The following is a 19,307-nucleotide window of genomic DNA, read 5'->3' on the forward strand; positions in this document are numbered from 1 at the left end:
CATTCGTAATCCCAGTAAGAATGAACAGTTTCACTGTTATGTGCACTAAATGAACCTGCATTGACAAATAAACAGTCAAGGAGATAAATGGTCTCTTCTTTTCCAGACTTTTGTTATCTTTGCAACATGTGGAGATTGCATTTTTCTAATTTCCCATTTCCTGTTAAAATTTTGTTGCAAACAGACTTAACTCCGAATAGACCCTAAATTTTGTGTACTTTTAAATGCATCATTAAGTCAACGTACCCAGCAAACTGTGCCTTTGACAGGAGCTTACTTTCAAAAGCAGCCTGACAAGCATGACCGTCTCATGTGGTAGCTCTGAAATGAAAAGTACTATTACTAGGATAAAAGACTGCTGTTCCCACTGCCCAGAAACAAACAAACAAAAATTTTCTGGCAACATGAGTGGAGGAGAAATCCTTGTGCTGCTGGGAGATGTGTAATCAAGCCTCATTTTTACTATTCCATTTGCCCTTTGACAGATTATTTACCCCCCTCACTCCTCCCACTAATTACAGGCTGATATACCTTTTCTTTTGCCTGTTGTTCTTGCTTCCCAACACCCACTGAGAGTGGATCCCATCGTGGCCAGATCCAGCATGTTGAATTATCAGCACCTTTTCTTCAAACTGAACATGTTCCAGGACACCAGGGGGTGTTTTTTCTCTAACAAGTTGTTTAAAAACAAATGTCTCCACTTTCCACAGTATCTTTGCAGAGAAAGTGCTTGCTGTAAGCTTTCTCTCAGTGGCTTCTTGGGTTGCAAAACAGCCCACGCAGTTCCTCTGCAGCACTCTAGCAGAAACCTCTTCCTTTCCACTGCCCCAGAGGCTTCCCCACAGGTCCACTTTCTGTTCCTCTTAGGAAAACCCCGGGTTCCCTCCCATCCTCTGCACTCTAGCAACATGCTATAAAGCATCACCCCCACCCTGTGCACACTCACCACTCTCAAGAAAGAAACCATCTCCTCATCTTTCTAGATGGCTCTGCCCTGTGAAAGACAGCAGCAGCCAGGGCAAGGTAGAGAGACAGCCTGCCTTCTTCCCTGGTCCTCAGCTGTGGCCTTTGCAAAGAACACAAGAATACCCAGGCAAATAGGAGCAAACATACAAATAACTTACATACTCCAGCCCTTCCCCATCCACACACACACTCTCTTTCCTGGTCCGAATGGTGCTCCTGAGGCAACAGTTCACTTGGGGTACTTCAGCTTTTTTTCTTGATTCTCATACACAAAGCATATTCAACCCTCTGTTCCTTCCCCCCAACCAGGAGTCCTATCCTCCTGCACTTCTCCCTGCAGCATCTGCATTTCCCAGACCTCTGCTTTGCCATGCTCAGCCTTGCCTCTCTCTCCTAGGGATGGTCAGCACTTCTGGCTCAATTCAAACTCCTTCATTTCTACTTTGACCTTTCCCTCCAGTCTCCTTCGTTTGGACACTTCTCATTGTATTTTTGTTTGCCATCCTCTTACCAACCTCCATCAATGCATCTCACTGCACAAACCCTTATTCCTCCAATTACTGAATATTATTCCCTCCTATGTCTAGAACCTCTATGTCATCATTTGCCTCTTCTGGTGGACCACAAAACAACTGCAAGTCCTCCATATATATTCCTGATTATCAACTATAAAGCAAAATTATGTCAGTCAGTTCTTAAAGTAGGTGAGATGGATTTCATCTAGATGTCTTGATCAAGAGGCTGGGTAAAAAGCCAGTATAATGGTTGCACTGTATGCATTCTCCAAAAATGAGAGCAAATATTTCCTCAGAGGAACCAGAACCACTAACCACATCCTTGGTTAAAACACCAACCAAGTTCTTCAAAAGATTGTATAACAGATACTGAAGAGTTGTGCCTAGCAAAAACTTGTGCACAGAGAGCTGGATATGTCAGATAAGGACGCAGCTGAGAAGAGACAAAATGAACACTAACTCTTCCTCTGTCCGGATACGGTGACATCAGGACAACTTTATGCTTATGGAGCAGTTTACACCTTTCCTATTGACCCCGGAAGATCTGGCTCTTGCCCATTGGTATCTGGCCTGAAGGCGCTAGTTAATTTCACAACTATCTATCTATTCTCTTTGTATTTATAGAACTTCCTTACATTTTGCTCCAAATTACTCTTCACTTCCTTTTTCAGTCCCATAGTTTCAGAAACTTAAATGACAAAGTAAAGACTTGTAGTTCAACAGCTTCTTTTTAGAATTCTGTTTAGCTAGGGGGCTGAATCTAATAGGTACGGATACTGATACTAGCAAACTTTCACTGTAAATTTGTTTTCTTTTGGAGGAGGAGGATGTTCCATTCTTTGTACATCTGTCTGCTATGGCTCTGTAACTGTCTGACCTTGCAGAAAGTTACAATGTTGAATTTTTCCATTGCTTTTCCTTCCTTAAAAATAGTTGCTACTTCTTACATTGTAGTAAGCTCAAGTAGAGAATCAATGCATGTTTCATGCATGTTACAGGCTAGGGCTAAAATGAAAATAGTGAGAAAAGGCAGGACATTCTCTCTAAAATGCCACCCTGACATAGAGAAAGCAAGGGCAAGCAACTGAGAAAGAAGGTGTCAACATCTTGCCTATGTAGAGAGGCATTTTATAAATGCTCTTTTGTTGCACGTAAGACCAAATCCAAAATCTATGTGGAAGCAGGACAAGTTGACAAATCGTGGTTCCCACACTTCTATTTATAGTAGTGTAACACTGAAGGTTCCTAGGCCTGGTAGAAAGATTGCTTTTACCACTAAACTGTAAGTGTCCAAGCATCCTGATGCATATCTTTCCTACCTCCACACAAATAGTCTTTACACTAGGTACTGATCTCTCTTGTCTGATGAGCATTCTTGGGGTTGGGCTATTAGCAAGGATTTGGTATGAAATACAGTGGCAATGGCAGCTTTCCTTCAGGAATGGCAATGGCAGCGTTCCTGCAGGAGACTAATTTGGAATAAAAGTTCTACAAGTAAACATTAAGTTTGAGAAGAAAATCCATCATACTAGGATGTATGGAAAACCAAAGTTTCTTGAAAATTCCCGTTTCGCTGATGGGGAAGAAATGCAGATCATAAACTGCATTTCTTAAAATAAGTTGTTCTGTTTGCTTTGGCTTTTTTCTAACAAGCTGTTATTAAGAATAGAATGAACCTCTCTCATAATCAGGAGCAAATAAATATTCACATGGCACATTCACTTCTTCACAAAGTCTACTCACAGAAAATCACCAATAGTGTTTGGAGCAATATTCTGAAACTAATCCCAGCTGTACTCTCAGTTTCAAAGAGCCATACTGGCACTCCAGGGAATTCTCAGGAGATGTCTGGACAGTTCCTCAGAAGGTCTTACTCTTCATTACCGGACATCAGCTGCTGCTGTCTCCGACATGATCCAAGATCAAGTCCTCTCTCTGCTGATGCTCGTGGGCACTAGAAACCCCGTACAGACCCAGTGAACTCTGGATTCCGTTCTCACAAATGCAACAGGACTGCTAAAGCTTATCAGTCCTTGGAAACTTTCACTAATTAACTTCTCATTAGGCAAATTTTCTGGGTTTGGCCACTTCTTTATCCAAAACTATGCATCCTGTGGAACCAATGCAGACAAGTCAGACAGAAGGATTCTTTATGGAAGGTGTTACAAGAGTGGATTAAATCTTTTTAATCTGCTCGGTGTTGCTGGCATCTCAGCTGAAATACCTTATCTACTGTGCAGTGTACTGTCAGAAGGACCTACATACCACAGTGCAGGGTCGGGAAGGGAACAGCAGAAGGGATTAGAGATCTAGAAGGTGTAGCCAGTGAAATGCAAAAAGAAGAGCTGGTGTTGCTCTCAGAAAATATTGAGAGGAGATATGAAAGAGCTATCAATATATAAAATCCATCTCAGAAACTACTAGAGCAGAACAGCACATAAGTAGTCTTAAACTACAACATTTTCATTAGAAAATTATTAGGGTAAACTTTCAAATGTTATGGATAAAGAAGCAATGAGACACATTTTCACAGGTTGGTAAAGACCATTTAAGAACATGCTAGACTAGGAATAGTGGATGTTCATTTGTTTATAAAAATTTAAGAGACCCATCTGCTATTTACTGTTATGATACGTTGTTTTGTTTAGGAAGAGGCACACACTTTTACTTAGAATCAGCCTTTTAATTCCCATTTAGTGAAGAAATGCGGAAGAAAAACTTATTTACATGTATTTCATACACACACAAAATATTTTAACTTAAACACAAAATCTGTCAAAAGATTGAAATATCAAAAAGTATCAAATTAAATAAGGACATTCACTGCACTAATACTTTTGAGCCATTTGGTTGTTTGCATTTGGCATAAAATACGCTCGGAAAGTGAAAACAAAAAACACTTGTATGTGAGCCTATTTTAGGGTTTATGAAGCCTGAAAATATACCAGTAGACCAGTATGAGATGCAGTGCCATCAGCTCCAACATGATGGAAATCTAGAATGAGGCTCAAAGGTTTAAAACAGGGAAAATTTGGTTAGAAATTAGAAAAGACTTTCTAATGGTAAGTTTCATCAGGCTTTGAAAAAATGGCCTAAAAGTTTATGAAATCTACACTGGCATTGGAGATATCAAGAATACTTTTCATGTAAATGTTCAGGTGTGAATTAAGTATAATTCCTCTTTCCTTCCCACCCTTTTGCAGCATCCTTTGAGATCCCTATTTGACTGTTTAAATGATAAACCACTATTATTCACAATACATTCCCACCTCTCATCATAGTTGATCTTTCAATGCATATGTTACAGAACTACAGCAGAAAAAATTCACTTTACACTTTGCTTTCCATCTGTCATAAACAGAGGAGCAAATTATGTTAATTCTGATATTACGGGCAACACAAATGTTTTCTGTGGTACCACAGTAGCAAAAAGAAGATGTGGACCCACAGGACTGGAGCAGATTGCCTGGCTGAGGCTGGGACCTGGTCCTGCTTCAAACAGGGATCTGCACCAGGTGAGCTTGGACATCCTGTCCAACCTGTGCAATTCTGCCAGTGTGTGCTGGAGATCAACAGGACTTTTTCAGGATACCTACAGGTCTGGATATACTTTTTGGGACATGCTAAGGACCATATTCTCACAACTGAATATGGTGAACACAGTTCTTGTGCCTAAAGATGATGCTGGATGCACAGAGACTGGAGCTTCCTGAGTGTCAACTTACACAACATAGCTCCAGGTCCATGTGAAAGCTCAACAACCCTCCCAGGTACTACAGTTTATGAGCAGATCTCTGCATCTGCCTTGCATGTTTGCTTGTTCCTGCTAGTACAGAAAGCAAGAAGCACCCTATGCAAAATTAAGTAGAATTTCCATAGGAGAAAATTGCTTTCCTTAAGAATTCTCATATGCGAACACTTTAATTCTTTTCAAAATCAGGCCCAAGATTACCCAGCCTATTAAACTGCTGCCCGCTCATTTTCTTCAATATTGGTCACGAGACAATTTGATTCACAAGTTCCAATGTCACCACGGTATATGGCATTGTCAAACCCAGCTGTAAACATTTGTCGATCACGTCTTCTTTTATAGAAACAGTACAATGTGAGGCCAGTGCCAGCTAGCAGAAGGAAGATCAGTATAAAAATCATCCCACCTAAACTTCTTGACGATGAAGCAGCAGCTTTGTTTTGTGATGCTGTGGAAGACAAAACAGAAAAATTGCTACAAATGCCCAGAGACTGCTGTTGTATACAACAAATATCTCCCTAGGCAAGTAACCTAGTAAAAACAAAAGTACTGAACAATCATAACTGTAGTTAAAATAGATGCATGTTTCAGGTAGATAATGCATAATATGGCTTAATCTGTTCTAAGGAGCATTAGATTGTCCTATATATACAACTTGTAAGGAAAAAATAGACATCCAATTAGAGGGAAGTGTTCTCATTTTAAGCAGCTTTAAAATAAAATAATCTGTGACAGTTAAATGTGTATTCAAATGAAAATTTCTGGAGGAAATTCCACTTGTAAATAATGAATACCTATAAACCTATTGAAATTTCTGTTTAATGGGCTTAAAAGAAACCAACTTACCATTATTGACAAGTGAATCATGGGTTGGCTCAACTTCAGCAACTTTAAAATTAAAAAATATGTACATTATACAGTTTGAAGCAACTGTTCAATAAAACAAATACTGCATACAAAATCTTTCATTTGTGTTCATAAGAAATTTTAAATAATCATAGAATCATAGAATGGTTTGGGTTGGAAAGAACTTTAAAGATCATCTAGTTCCAACCGCCCTGCCTTGGACAGGTTGCTCACAAGCCCCTTCCAGAGACCAGGTTGCTCACAAGCCCCTATCCAATCTGGTGGTCTTGAACATTTCCAGGGCTGGGGCATCCACAGCTACTCTGAACAACCTGTTCCAGTCCCTCACCATGTTCATAGTCAAGGATTTCTTCCCAATATTTAATCTAAACCTACTCATTTTCATTTTGAAGCCCCTGGTCTTGTCATTACATGCCCTTGGAAGAAGTGCCTCTCCAGCTCTCTTGTGGGCCCCCATTAGGTACTGGAAAGTGCTACAAGGTCTCCCTGGAGTCTTCTCTACTCCAGACTAAACAATCCCATCTCTCCCAGCCTGTGCTCATGTGGGAAATGCTCCAGCCCTCAGAACATCTTCATAGTCCTTCTCTGAACCGGGCTGAGTAGGCTATTTTAAAAGTAGGTTATTTTAAAAGGTTTAAACACAATGCAGTTGAGTCTTTCTTATGCTGAGGGCCACAGAGCTAAAAAAATATGGGGACATTAAAAAATATATGAAAATATGTTTTGACAATTGAAGCTTAATCCATCAAATATACTTGCTAAAAACACTTGGAAAAGAAGAAAACCCCAAGACTAACTGTCATCTCTCTATTCATTGCTTTGATCACCCTTTTTTTAAAGTAGATGGTGCTCAAAGCTTTTACTCTTCCGCAGTGTAAAGCTTAACACTTCACACTAAACAACTCTATTTTTTACACCTGCGAAAATGAAAAGCACAGTTGTACTTAACAGCTCTCTAGCTGTATTTTAATTCCTTTTCCTCCCTCCATTGTTTGGGGAGTATGATTCAGTTAATTGTTTGCAGGACTGACTGGCTGGGCACTACAAAGTTCACAGATGACTCCATTGCCAACTTGCCAACATGTGAAGATCCAGAGTCAGGATTGGTTCTCCACTACATTGATTACATTTGTGTGGTGGAGCTGTTTGCTAGCGCCAAGTGTGACCTATTTTGAAGTGTCTCCTAGCTGGTGTGTGCAAACCCAGCTGGGTCTGTGCACATACAGTGACCCATGACAGCTGCATGTGTGCGGATTTACATCCTTCATGTTTTATGCAGCAGTGCTGTGCACACAAGCAGGACTCGCCTCAGCCTGAGACACTCAGATTCCTCATGGGTTGTCATCCAAAAAAAACACATGGCCACAAGTAACCATTACAAATTAAGCATACCATGCTGCTTGGTTGTCCTGGCATGTCTTGCTGTGCCTCTGTCAGCAGAGAAATGAATTGGGCCCCACTTCCCACCCTTGATTGATGCTTTTTGCTTTCTTGTTCAGCAGATCCCAGCATACTTCACTGTGGTGGTGCTGTCCCCATCAGCAGCACCTACCTTCTCTCTGCAGGAGCTCAGTGACTTTGTACTGCTTCCCCTCAGCTTACCTATCAGTAGAGTACCTGCCTTTCTGCTCAGCACTCTCTAGTTTAATCATCTATTCATCATCTACTGCTCCTTGCACTCTAACCATAATGTCTATGAATGTTGTCTGCACTCTCAACAGATGATATGTTCTTCCCTACCCCACAGTCCAGTAAATGCCCAGAAATCAATGCATTTAAACTGAGGGAACAGTGACTCAGGTTATTCTCCAATATTATTTCTCACCATCTTTAACAGAAATTACTCTTGGCTTTGATTCAGATGCACATGCATCACCATCAATGCACAAAGTGTACCCACTGCCTAAACAGTTTGGCCTGATGTATATTAACCACTACTTTTAAAATAACCCAATGCACAGAAATTCAGAACTTACTTTTGGGGATTTTGCAAATAAAATTCTGGTCAACAGAGCAGTAATAGGTCCTCCAGGTTCCACTTGAGACATCCATGTCAACACAGTGTTCATCAAAAAGTACTGTAGGCTCTCCTTTCTCCCAGTTGACATATTCCACTGCACTTCTGTCCATCCATATCCATTCTCCTAAAATCAAATATATTACCTAGTGAGTGAATGAAGTGGAGAATAACTTCTAGTCTACGAGTCACAATGACATATCAGATCATATCTGGGATTTTTTAATTGATTAACTTGGTATCACAGAGCACCTATTTCTCACTCTAGAGCACTAATTTCTCATTCTTTTAACAGCCAGAGCTATTCAGGTGGGAGTGTACCAAATGCAAATGCTCACAAAGTTAACTTCATTAGCATTCACGGCTGTCAGTGATGTAAGGAACACTCGTCCAGCTACTCAAAGACCTTTAGCTGAAGCCTGTGCCCAGGACTGTGCCTGGAAGCCTTAAGAAAAGCAAAGCACCTGTACAAGCCAGTATCAGCAGTGCAAGCACACACAACACTCAGGAGATTTTCTTTATGTGTACATTCAAGGTCAGCAACTAACTACTTTATTAGAGCTGGATTAATCAATTATCTTTGCAAATTGAATCAGATCTCTCCTTAATCATCTCATCTCCTGCTGACTGTCAAGCATCTCCCATCAAGTCTCATAATAGCCATCTTCTCTCCCTCAGGGTGTGCTTTCATGGCAGCATATCCTGGTATATCCAGCTGCCTCAGTGCCACCTCCTCTGTCCCTCCCCTGCAGCTGGAATTCCCTCCTGCCCCTCTTGCACAGCATGGAGCACTGTGGCACTGCAGGGGACAGGTGAGGAACAAGTCCCTGCTTTTGTACTGCTCATTTTCAGCTAGAACAGATGAACCTGGCCCACCATTGCTGGTGGTGAAGCAGAAGTTGGAGCCCAGTCTAGACTTGCTCTGGAGGTTAACCCTCAAAGTCTGCCAAGAAAAACTGGTTTCAGAATTACAACGATATAGAATACAGTATCAAATTTGCAATTACAGCAGTTAAAAAAAAAAAACCAAAACAACCACATTAAATATATTTGGATTAAAATGAAAGGTTCCACCAAAAATGTATGGAAAAAACCACTGAAATTTATATTAATAAGTTTTTCTCAGCAGCTCATATGAGATTTTATGCCCTGTGTTGTCTAGAAATAAATTTTAATTTAACTGAATTAAGCATTTAATGACATTTTGCTTAAAATACTGCAGTGGTTAAATGTCAAGTAATTTGAGTTAAAAAAAGTGATAAGAAACATTCCTTGTCAACTTCTGCAGTGTTAAGCTAAAGCCTTTTACAGACAAATATACTCTAGTTGCAATAAAGATACAGAAAGCATAGACCTCTTGGTTGCTTATCTTTTATGTATTTCAGCTGAAAATTTACTAAATATTCATTAGTTATTTTTTCCCTGATTATTTATTAAATATTTAGCATATTGGTATTATTATTTAGTATGTTAGTAGTGCTTAATATTCACTCTGTTTATTTAGTATCTCTTTTAATCTCAGTATGCACTGTGAAATAGTTACCATCAATATTTTTGAACAATCCTATCCAAAACTTTCTGAAGTCACTTGCAAGTGGAGACAAGTAAAGTAAGAGAAAATTCATTTCAGCCGAATCTTCTATGGAAACCAGAGAAGCACCTAAAAACATCAGTTAAATGTTACACACAACTTCAGTGAGATTTTTCATTATAAATTAATTATCACAGTAAAAATCATTGCATGCTTCATGATCAGCATTGCCATATAGTAAAAATGCTTGATAATAAATTTAAATCAGGTGTCACTTAAAATTGATACACACATACACACATCACAGATTATCATTTGGTTCTGGATTAAAAAGCCAAACACACAAACAACCTGTAAAATATCCTAATAAAAAAAGGGCACTTACCCATTTGAATACACATCATGGAAGCATCAGGCCAGCTTTCCTCAGAAGTGGTGTGAACATAGTAACAATGCCCACGGAAGGGAATCCAGGATCTACCACGCTTCGGTTCAGGACACTTCCCAGGAAGCTGCGGTGGTTCACTAGGGATTAACTCTATTAAGAACACACACAGGTTTCAGTGGAGTCTAAAAGCCACTCCTGCACCACACATCTGCTCTACAAATATGACATTTATTCCAGGAAAAGGAATATCTTATAGACTTAACTAATGATAAAGTATTGAATTAAGCATGACAAACTAGTAATAAACTATTCTGGTTGGAGCTGGTTCTCCAGTCTGCTTAAAGGAGGCTTACACCAGTCTAACTGCAATTGTCTTCAACATGGCAATTTTTACCTAAAATTTGTGAAACAGAATAAGGAATGAGTCAGCATACATGAGGGATCTCAACACCGCAAATCTGTGGCTTGTGTCTAGCCTGTTTCTAGAAAGGTCAGTCAGAGAAGTTGTCTGTGCCTGCCCCTGTACATCATACATCCTAATCAATGTAAAAGCAGAATTTATAGCCTATTGCATCACCTGATTAAAGCCAAAACAGACCTTAAATGTGTACAAAATTTGTTGTGAAATATGGTGCAGAAATTATAAATTTCTTATATAATTTGAAACGTATGAAAATTGCATGCAATATTTGAGTGCTAAAGTATTTGAGCAGAAGCAACAAACAAATTAATTGATTTGGCTGATACACTGACAGAAGTTTCTTAATTCACAATATTTCAAAAGACACTCTTAAATATAAAAGTTATCATATACATTTATATATTTATATAATATATTTACAGTTAGGCTATATTTATAGATATATTTATATTTTAGACTATATTTATAGTTAGGCTAAAGTTGATCGATTCTGTAGTTCTTGACAAACAAGGATGGAAAAAAACCACTATGGCATGTGGCATGAAATATTGCAGCTGTCCTTATGATGTGCATGTGTTGACTGGCCTGTGAAATGAAATGTCTGGAAATCACACAAGACAGACTGAATCTGACTCCTTAAAAAAAAGTAAGAGTTTATCACAAGCCATACACTGTTTATCACAACATTTGCATATGTGGAAAAAGTAAATTCAAATAAAGCCCTTAATTTAAATTCCAGCCTCCCAAATCACATTTTTCCTATTCAGAACTTACCATTAGATTGCTTACAGAGAGATGAAAATGTTTCATTGCAAGATGCTGTCTTCCAAAAACCATCCAAATCTAAATAGACACAGGCTTTGTTTTTATTTGGTTCTCCACTGCCCCAGTTAAGATACCTGCTCCTCCTTCTATCTGACCATACGTATTGGCCACCACTCTAAAAGCAAATGACAATTATGTTTATGTCATATACAAGAATTAGATTGGAAGAACATTTAAGATTACACTTGAATGTATGCAAAAATTAGGAAAAAATGAGAATCATGGTTTCTTGCACAAGATTATAACATGAATACATAAGAAACTGGTCCAGACTCCCACTCTCCACAGCAGGTAGGGCAGTGGTCCTACAGAAGTTTGTTTAGCACACAGGCCACATTATTCAATTCACACCATTTGTCTCATCCCTAAATGGGCAAAGGTAACAAATGTGAATATACAGATAAAGGTTTAATCAAATGTGTCCACATATACACACAGATCAAATAAAGATTGCAGAGAAGCTATTGTCATCATTCCTCTAACACAGGCTTTTCTAGGTATTTAGGAAGCAAAGAGAAAAATCTGAGGTTTCACTGGCGAAAGAAAAACTGGTGAGGTTTCCTTGGGGCTGGACCACAGACACCTGCCACCCACGTTAACTGAGCTTGTGGTAAGTTTATGGGTCTTGCAGGGACCAGCTACCAGAGATGAGCTAAGCATGTATTTTGTCAGTGGATTTCACCAGTGCTTGCAGATGACTGGCATTAGTCACATCCATGGCTTCTGTTACCCCATCCTGTGCAGCCTAGATCCCTTCTCCTGTGATCTTTGGAGGCAGGCTCCCATCCTGTTCTTCGTGCCATTTCCTTTCCTGTCTGCTTCGAGACCCTTGGCCATGCTTTATTCCAGATTCCTGTCTAATCCCAGTTTCCCAGTGCTCTCACTGAGGTGCAGCTCTGGTTCCTCTCACCTCAGCACCCGTGCCCTCTCTCAGACCTGTGTCCCACCAAGTTTGCTCTACCTCTCTCCATTTGATTTCCCCCCAGCTTCAGTTCCAAAAATATCCAGCTACATTATATTTATCCATGTCTTTTTTTACATGCCTCTGTTAGCTGCTTCCCATTTCAGACCTTTGCACTCTTAGCTGAGTTTTTTTGGCAGTTTTACATGAGGCACTGGCTTCAGCTCCAAGAGCCAGCTTAAGGAGTCCCCGTTGCCAGAGCCCTGCTCTTTCCACTATTGCCCAGCACGAGCTCTTGTACTGCTGGGCTGTGAATTGAAACAAAAACTTTAACTCACAAAGAACTATTTTTAACATTTTTTTTTCCTGTGGAGTGCTCCACAGTGTGCCTTCAGAAACAGCACTGCTCCACCACAGGAGCATGTGGTAGACCATGGAGCAGGAAGTGAGAACTTCATCACCACTTTTACCACTGGAGCCACTCAGTACTGCAGCTACATCCTTGGTGGCTTTGGAATTGTGGGCTGTGGTAGTTCTTGTTTACATTATGGACAAACATTTAAATGTGTAAATCCCCTCAAATTGAGGGAAGTCAGAATTCTCTGCAAGATTTTGATTCCTGCCACACGTTTGTGGATCTGACCAACAGCTCATCTCAGGTATCGGTATGCCTGTCACAAGTGTTGGGTGGACTCACCATGTTGCTGTTAAGGCCAATCCACACAGGCTCCCCATGCTTTAGTATTTGTAACCACAGGAAAGATTCAGCATAAGGATCCAGGACACTGGCCAGTTCTGCAGACTGGTCCCTGCAGTTCTTCTCTGCTTTTTCCCAGCTCATTTTGTAGTTGATGACTTCATAGCGGTCATCACCATAATTGTTAAAACCAAACACCGGAATTGTAGGTTGGGAGTTCAGCAGTTTGGGGTCTGTAATAAGCAAAAGAACAGCCAAAAAGTCTAACTTTGTATTGGCTTAGACTTATAACACTGAGAGAATATCTAGTATACTGGAGCCATCATGTAATTAAGAGAAACTGCAATAACAAATTAAGATATGTCCAAACAATCCCTGCAGTGATGAAAGATACATTTTCATGTACCATGACAAAATTTTCTAACACTTTTGAGAATGACCTTGTAGCATAAATATCTGTATCATCCGCAGATACATGCCTTGTAAGCACAAGACCTACCTAAACCATCTTGTACCAATGTAGGGTATTAAAGGGAACAATTCCTTCCCTTTTTCCATTATATACTGGCATTTGTTATACTTCTGACAAGGAACAGGGTATGATAAACACACCATGAGCAATAACCACTGCTGCTGAAATTGTCTGAGAAAGAGTGTAAAGGAAATCAAGCAGGGCAGTTTTAAAAAATAAAGAAGTTGCAGTGTTTTTAGTATAACATTAAAAATTCCAGTTTTGAAGATGTAAAGACAGTACTTTTTGATTGCCAAAGGTAGTAAAATACATGATGATGCATAGATCTATCTTTCTGTTATTTACTGGTCTGGTCTTTGAAATAGAAAAAGTTAAGAGATTTTCTCCAAAAAATTAAAATGTGTGATCATCTTGTTAAAATGGTCCATAATGAATGTGATACTGTCATTCACTTCAGTTAGGTTAGGGCAGAATCACAGGAAAGTCACTTTTAGCACCAGTTTGAAATTACCACAATAAACCAGGTCTACTAGAAAGTGGTGAAAGAAAACTCACCAGAATTTTTTTGGCAGATGTAACTTTTGCTTGCTTTACATCCTTCATCTTTCCATTTTCCTGCCTGCTCAACAGGGTTCTTCATCATAAAGACACAATCATCCTACAAGACAAATGAAATTAACAAGAAAAAAAATGTGGATAGGTAGGGAACATTCCTACTTCTCCTGGATACACATGTATCACATACAGGCACATACAGAGGAATATGGAGGTCATAAAATTCGTACAAGCAATGGTCAGGCACATGATATGACAATAAGTCTTTGCAACTCAGCCCTAGGAAGGTTTGCACCTGGATGATAGAGGGAGGTGCAAAGCACTGCACAGAGGCAGGAGGATGTGTCTGGGAGCGTTTGATGTACGTAACTCTGTGCGTGGCCCTGTTTGTGCGCACAAGGGTGCGGGTTCCTATGTGTGTCCTAGGTCTGGCCCACAGCTCTGCTGCTGTTTTCCTGGAGGTTATGGGGAACTTCTCCTCAGCACTGAAGCTTACCTGGAGAGCTGAATTCTTCTTTCTGCCCCATTTCAGAACTAGGAAGCAAAGGGGTCACGACAGTGCAGTAATGTAGAGGTAGGCTGTCAGAAACAACCCTTTGTGGGAGACACCTCCCACACCCTTTCTGCTGCACTTTGGACCCTTTACCTTCCTCATTTTCCTCCCACAGCATGGGAAGACATGGATGGCTTCCTGCAGGAGGAGGCAGTAGCTGTCCCCATCTCACATCAGTTATGCTATCTCCAACCCCCCTTCTGGCACTAGCCCAGGTCTTGTCTGCAAGAGAAGGAAGTTGTATGTGAAGTGATTTCTGCAAGAGAATAGTCACAGCCTGCAGAAAGCACAGGCATGTTTGAGATGGAGAAGCCCTGGAGATCCCAAAACCCAGCTCTAGCCTGATGGCAGCTGGACCTCAAAAAACTTCTTTGCATTTTAGCTGAATGTGAAGCAATTCTCTAATGAAAAGAGAGAAACTTGGTAAAGCTAGCACAGGAGTGTAGAAATAATAATATTGGGCAGTATTCAACATTAGCCATTTCACAATTACTCAGTAACACTGAGTTTTGTCTTACAATTACATGCAAAAAGGTATAGACATGCCAGAAGTTTCAAAGCATATAGAAGGGATTTGTCAGAATGAAGATTAAGGGAAGATAAAAATTAGAAAGGAAGACCCAGACTCCCTCTTTAGAGTATTTTGTTCAATGCATTTATCTTGACAGACTCAGTGCCAAGAACTGTCAATGCATGCAATTATCTGAGTATTTTCATCAAATCTAAATAACATTCACCACATCCCAACATTACATAGTTTGTGCTATGGTTAATTTGAACACCCTGTTGAGTCATGGTAAAGTGAGGGAAATTGCTCACTTGTCTGAGTTTTGGATAATGCTTCAAAACCTCTGTCTGTACTCATACAGAACCATGACAAATACAGAGGTTGGAAAAACGTGTAGATAGATCTCCCACATGGCTACTCTGCTTTTAAAAAACAATGAGACTACTAAAAGTCTTCATAAAGGAAAAGACAGAAAATACTTAGTAGCTACATATATTTTGTTCATCTACAAAAATTGTAATGTTTAAGTGACAAACAGAAATTGATGTTTACCATACTGTAATAACTTCGGGAACCTTTTGCCCAATTTGTGTAGTCTACTGGGCTTCCATCTGTCCATAAGTATGTGTGCTCCTGATTTATGTCATTCAGTCCAATCCAAGCATCAGTTGCAGCATCTTTTAAGAGGGACATAAGGAAAGCTGAAAGGAAAAAAGAAAAATTGTATAAGGAAGGAAACTGAATGCACTCTTCCCCAACACCACTGACTTTGAAGTGTCTGGAACCAGGATGATGAGATTTCTTTTATAATAAGGTGGCCATCTTATGACCAAAATAAAATAAATAGCTATTAATAGATGTTTAACATCAGTCATCTGAAGTTAAAATTGGAAAAAAGTATTTACAAACGCAAAGATGGGCAGATTTTTAATAAAAGAGGAATTTATTTGTACACTCTTCTGTGTTGTTCATCATCTGAGGAAGCATGGAAAGTGTTCTAATGTATTACAGAAATTAACATGAATTCACTAAGCCTTGGCATGTAGAAAATGAATCCACAGACTGTGCACTCCCTTTTCTTTTTTGGTAACTTCTTTGTTAACCTGACTTAATAACTTCATTTCTAAACAGGAATAACCCAAATAAAAGTACTTAATAACCAAGTATGTATGAACAGGGATCTCAGCTTTGTGGAATGATAGATGCTGCTCTCCTTACCTCCTGACTAGACTGACTTTCCACTAAAATAGTTTCCTTGCTCTGCTACAGAAAAGAAGTACAGACCACAAGCACTGATGGAGTGAGGTAGGAGATGGTCCATGTCCCTCAGGACCTGAGGCAGCACATCTCCCGAGCAAACATGAGATCTCTTAAAACATCTGCAACATGCTGAGCAGCAAGACCAGCAGGTGCTGATTTCCAGCAGAGCAAGGGGAACAGGAGGAAGCTGGGACTCCAGCACTGGAGCTTGCTGCTGCCTGAGGATGTGTCCTCCACTGACACCAACAGCATTTGGCTCAGCAGCTACGCGCCCAGTGATTTGGGTTTGGATATTACTCCTTTTATGTGCTTTTTGTACATAGAATTATAGATTGACCTGAGTTGGAAATGACCTCAAAGATCATCTAGTTCCTTAAAAAAAAGGAAATGTGGACATTTAATTATATGGCAAGCCTCTAATAAAAAATTTTAATATTTAAGCAGTACATACTGTATTAACCTCCAAACTATGACTCTAAAAGTTAATCAAGACCCTAAAACCTATGCAAGCATTTTTCCAAAGGTGCAATTTATCATTCAGCATAAATTTATATTAATATGGAATAAATAAGAGCATATATGGCAGGAGCGCTTACATATTTTTTAATCTTTTTATCAGAAATTACATGGTGTCTCATCAGAATCAAAATATTGGTACTTTGTACCTTGCACTTCCTTTTTTGATATAGTAGCCAGGTTTCCTCCAAGATCAATGCAGTTGTTCCGTGCAGCATGCCATGTCAATGTATCATTTTCATCCAGGCCAAAGACTTTAAAACACTGAAAAAAGAAATGTGCCAAATCTGAATATAGATGCTGTTTTAATTTCTGATGAAAATATGTTTATTTTCAAGTTTAGCTGGATATTTTATGTAAAAAAGGGAGGTTATTCAATTTAACCGTACTTTCTAGCTTGTCTTTAGATTTAAATGACAGAGAAGACCTCTACTAGAAAGTGAGTATAAAGCCCGATATTTTAGCATATACTTAAAAGAAGGAATATGTCAGTCTACTGATCTCAGCAGAAATTGCATTAAACCTTCTGAGTTTAAACAAAAAAAAAAAGGATAAGATATGTTATCAGAGCAAAATATCTCATCTTCTGTTGCCCTATTTGTCAAACCAGATTTGGTTCTCACAGGATAATCACAGAAAGAAAATGATTCTGACATTATAAAGAAAGCCATGAATTTACCATTTCTTGTAATATGATCTTATGAGATTTAAGTCATTAGACAGCTTTGTCAGAGTCAAGCAACCTAAATGTGCTACCTGAAACATGCAACTGAAAAGTTAAGCAGGTAGTTTGTGGAAAACTTGAGGAAAATGGAAGGTGGTCAGAAGTGGTGTATAAACACTCAGGGGAGAGCCAAGGGAAGAGCCTTTGAAGCTCCTCTTCCAGGAGAGGAGGAAGAGAGAGAGCTCCATGAAATGGAAGACACTGTGTTTGTGACTTTTCCTCAGGACTGAGAGAGAAAAGGAAAAGGGAGACAACAGCCAGTGGATCTCAAATAAAGGATCTCTATCAAACCAAGTATTTTTGCTCAACCGAAGGGAAGACAGACAGAGCTAGATAAAACAAGGCTATTGAGAATTATTTCATTACTAGGTGTAATTATTCTAATTACTAGTACTGTAGTTGCTTTATACCTTTTAAAGCTTCATTGATGAAAATCGATGGATTTTATTACACACAGTCTCGTATCCCAAAGTTTTGTCTTTTGAGAAGGTTGATTACACATAAAAAGTACAGCGAATCTTATAACTGGATTATTTAAAATCCTTAAGTTGTTTAGTTATAGAAAAAAACTGATAAATTTGCTTGAGGGAAGGTGCCTTGGTGGCTTAATAGCCAGTGTACAGTACGCAAGGGATGAGTAAGTGTCAAGCCAACATGTGAGAGCTCAGCACAGTAAATGAGAACGTGTATTTTTACGGGTGTTTTGCATTGCCAAAGACAGGTGAGCAACTTCCTTCGTGTAGAGTTGTTGTAAGATGAAACTTTCTTCTTATACACCTCAAGATCTCCCTCATAACTGCTGTGATCCCAACAGAGGCTGTAATTTCTGTTTCAGGATTTGAAATTTTAAGGTCTTTAAATATACACAAAAGGAACACAATTTCTGATAACTAAAAACCTTACTACAATTGAAAAACTGATTCAAAGATTTTTTTCATTCTGCTCTTCTGAAAATACAGTATATTGACATTTCATACTGCACCTTGTTATCAAAGAGGAGCCAGTCTTCTGGACACCCACCCTTTGGTGGTGGTGAAGTGGGAGCAACAGTTGGACGAACAGTGTTGTTAAGCCTTTCACAGATGAATAACTCAACACTGCCACAGTTGAGATCATTCCACGTACCTGAAAGCAAATTAGAATTAAAAAACCCCAACAAAACAAAACAAAATGCAACTGAGACTGAGATAAAAATGTCCTTTCCTAGAGAAAACCTATCATAGGAAGTAAAACTGGTTACAGCATTTTTACTTCTCTCCCCCAGGAATAATAAGTAATTGTATGTCTGTTTCCTTGAAATATTCAGGTTTCCAGCAAAATTTAGAATATAAATAATTTGTCTAGAAACAGAGATATTTCAATATTGCAAAAGCACAGCATTGGCAAAGGGGAGTTTTAGTTCAAATGCTTAGATCTCTGAGATCTGTAATGTCTCTGGAATCTCTCTGTCTGTATACGGCACTCGGTCCTGGTTACCTGACTACCTGAGCTTCTCACAGTCTTAGAGTTTTCTGGTACCTTTTTTGCCTATTGAAGTGTGATCTAAGAGGATAACATTAACATCATCATCCCCATCTTGCAGATCAGGAATGAATAAGAAAATAACAGGTTTCGTTAGCTGCAGTTACAAGGTAACAACCTACAGCATTATTCACACCTAGTGTTTAATGGAGATATTGTCATTTTAATTCAGAGATGTTAGGGACATAATTCATCTTATCTGAAAGAAGATTTCCAAAGGACATAATATTTACTCCCCAAAATTGTTCTTCCATTCACCTCTAAGAGAGCCTAGGAAGATCATCTCAGCTATAGATTTTGAGATTAGAAATGTTTAAAA

At 39.2% G+C, this 19,307-nt stretch overlaps 1 protein-coding gene across 1 annotated transcript in view; it reads right to left on the reverse strand.

Annotated features, from left to right (window-relative positions):
• Positions 1-4,143: 4,143 nt before the first annotated feature.
• The window catches only part of LOC309572675 (macrophage mannose receptor 1-like), a 32,017-nt gene continuing 16,853 nt past the window's right edge, over positions 4,144-19,307 (reverse strand). Inside the window, exons 20-30 of the mRNA XM_082281108.1 lie at positions 18,450-18,592; positions 16,893-17,007; positions 15,520-15,668; positions 13,907-14,009; positions 12,880-13,112; positions 11,231-11,396; positions 10,033-10,185; positions 9,660-9,776; positions 8,076-8,243; positions 6,079-6,120; positions 4,144-5,680 (exon numbers count right to left, since the gene is read on the reverse strand). Of these exons, the coding sequence (XP_082137234.1) occupies positions 5,442-5,680; positions 6,079-6,120; positions 8,076-8,243; positions 9,660-9,776; positions 10,033-10,185; positions 11,231-11,396; positions 12,880-13,112; positions 13,907-14,009; positions 15,520-15,668; positions 16,893-17,007; positions 18,450-18,592 (1,628 nt within the window). The 3' untranslated portion in view covers positions 4,144-5,441. The remainder of the gene's footprint in view (positions 5,681-6,078; positions 6,121-8,075; positions 8,244-9,659; positions 9,777-10,032; positions 10,186-11,230; positions 11,397-12,879; positions 13,113-13,906; positions 14,010-15,519; positions 15,669-16,892; positions 17,008-18,449; positions 18,593-19,307) is intronic.

The sequence above is a fragment of the Coloeus monedula genome (genome assembly GCF_965178545.1).
Source record: "Coloeus monedula genome assembly, chromosome: 1".
Classification (NCBI taxonomy): Eukaryota; Metazoa; Chordata; class Aves; order Passeriformes; family Corvidae; genus Coloeus; species Coloeus monedula.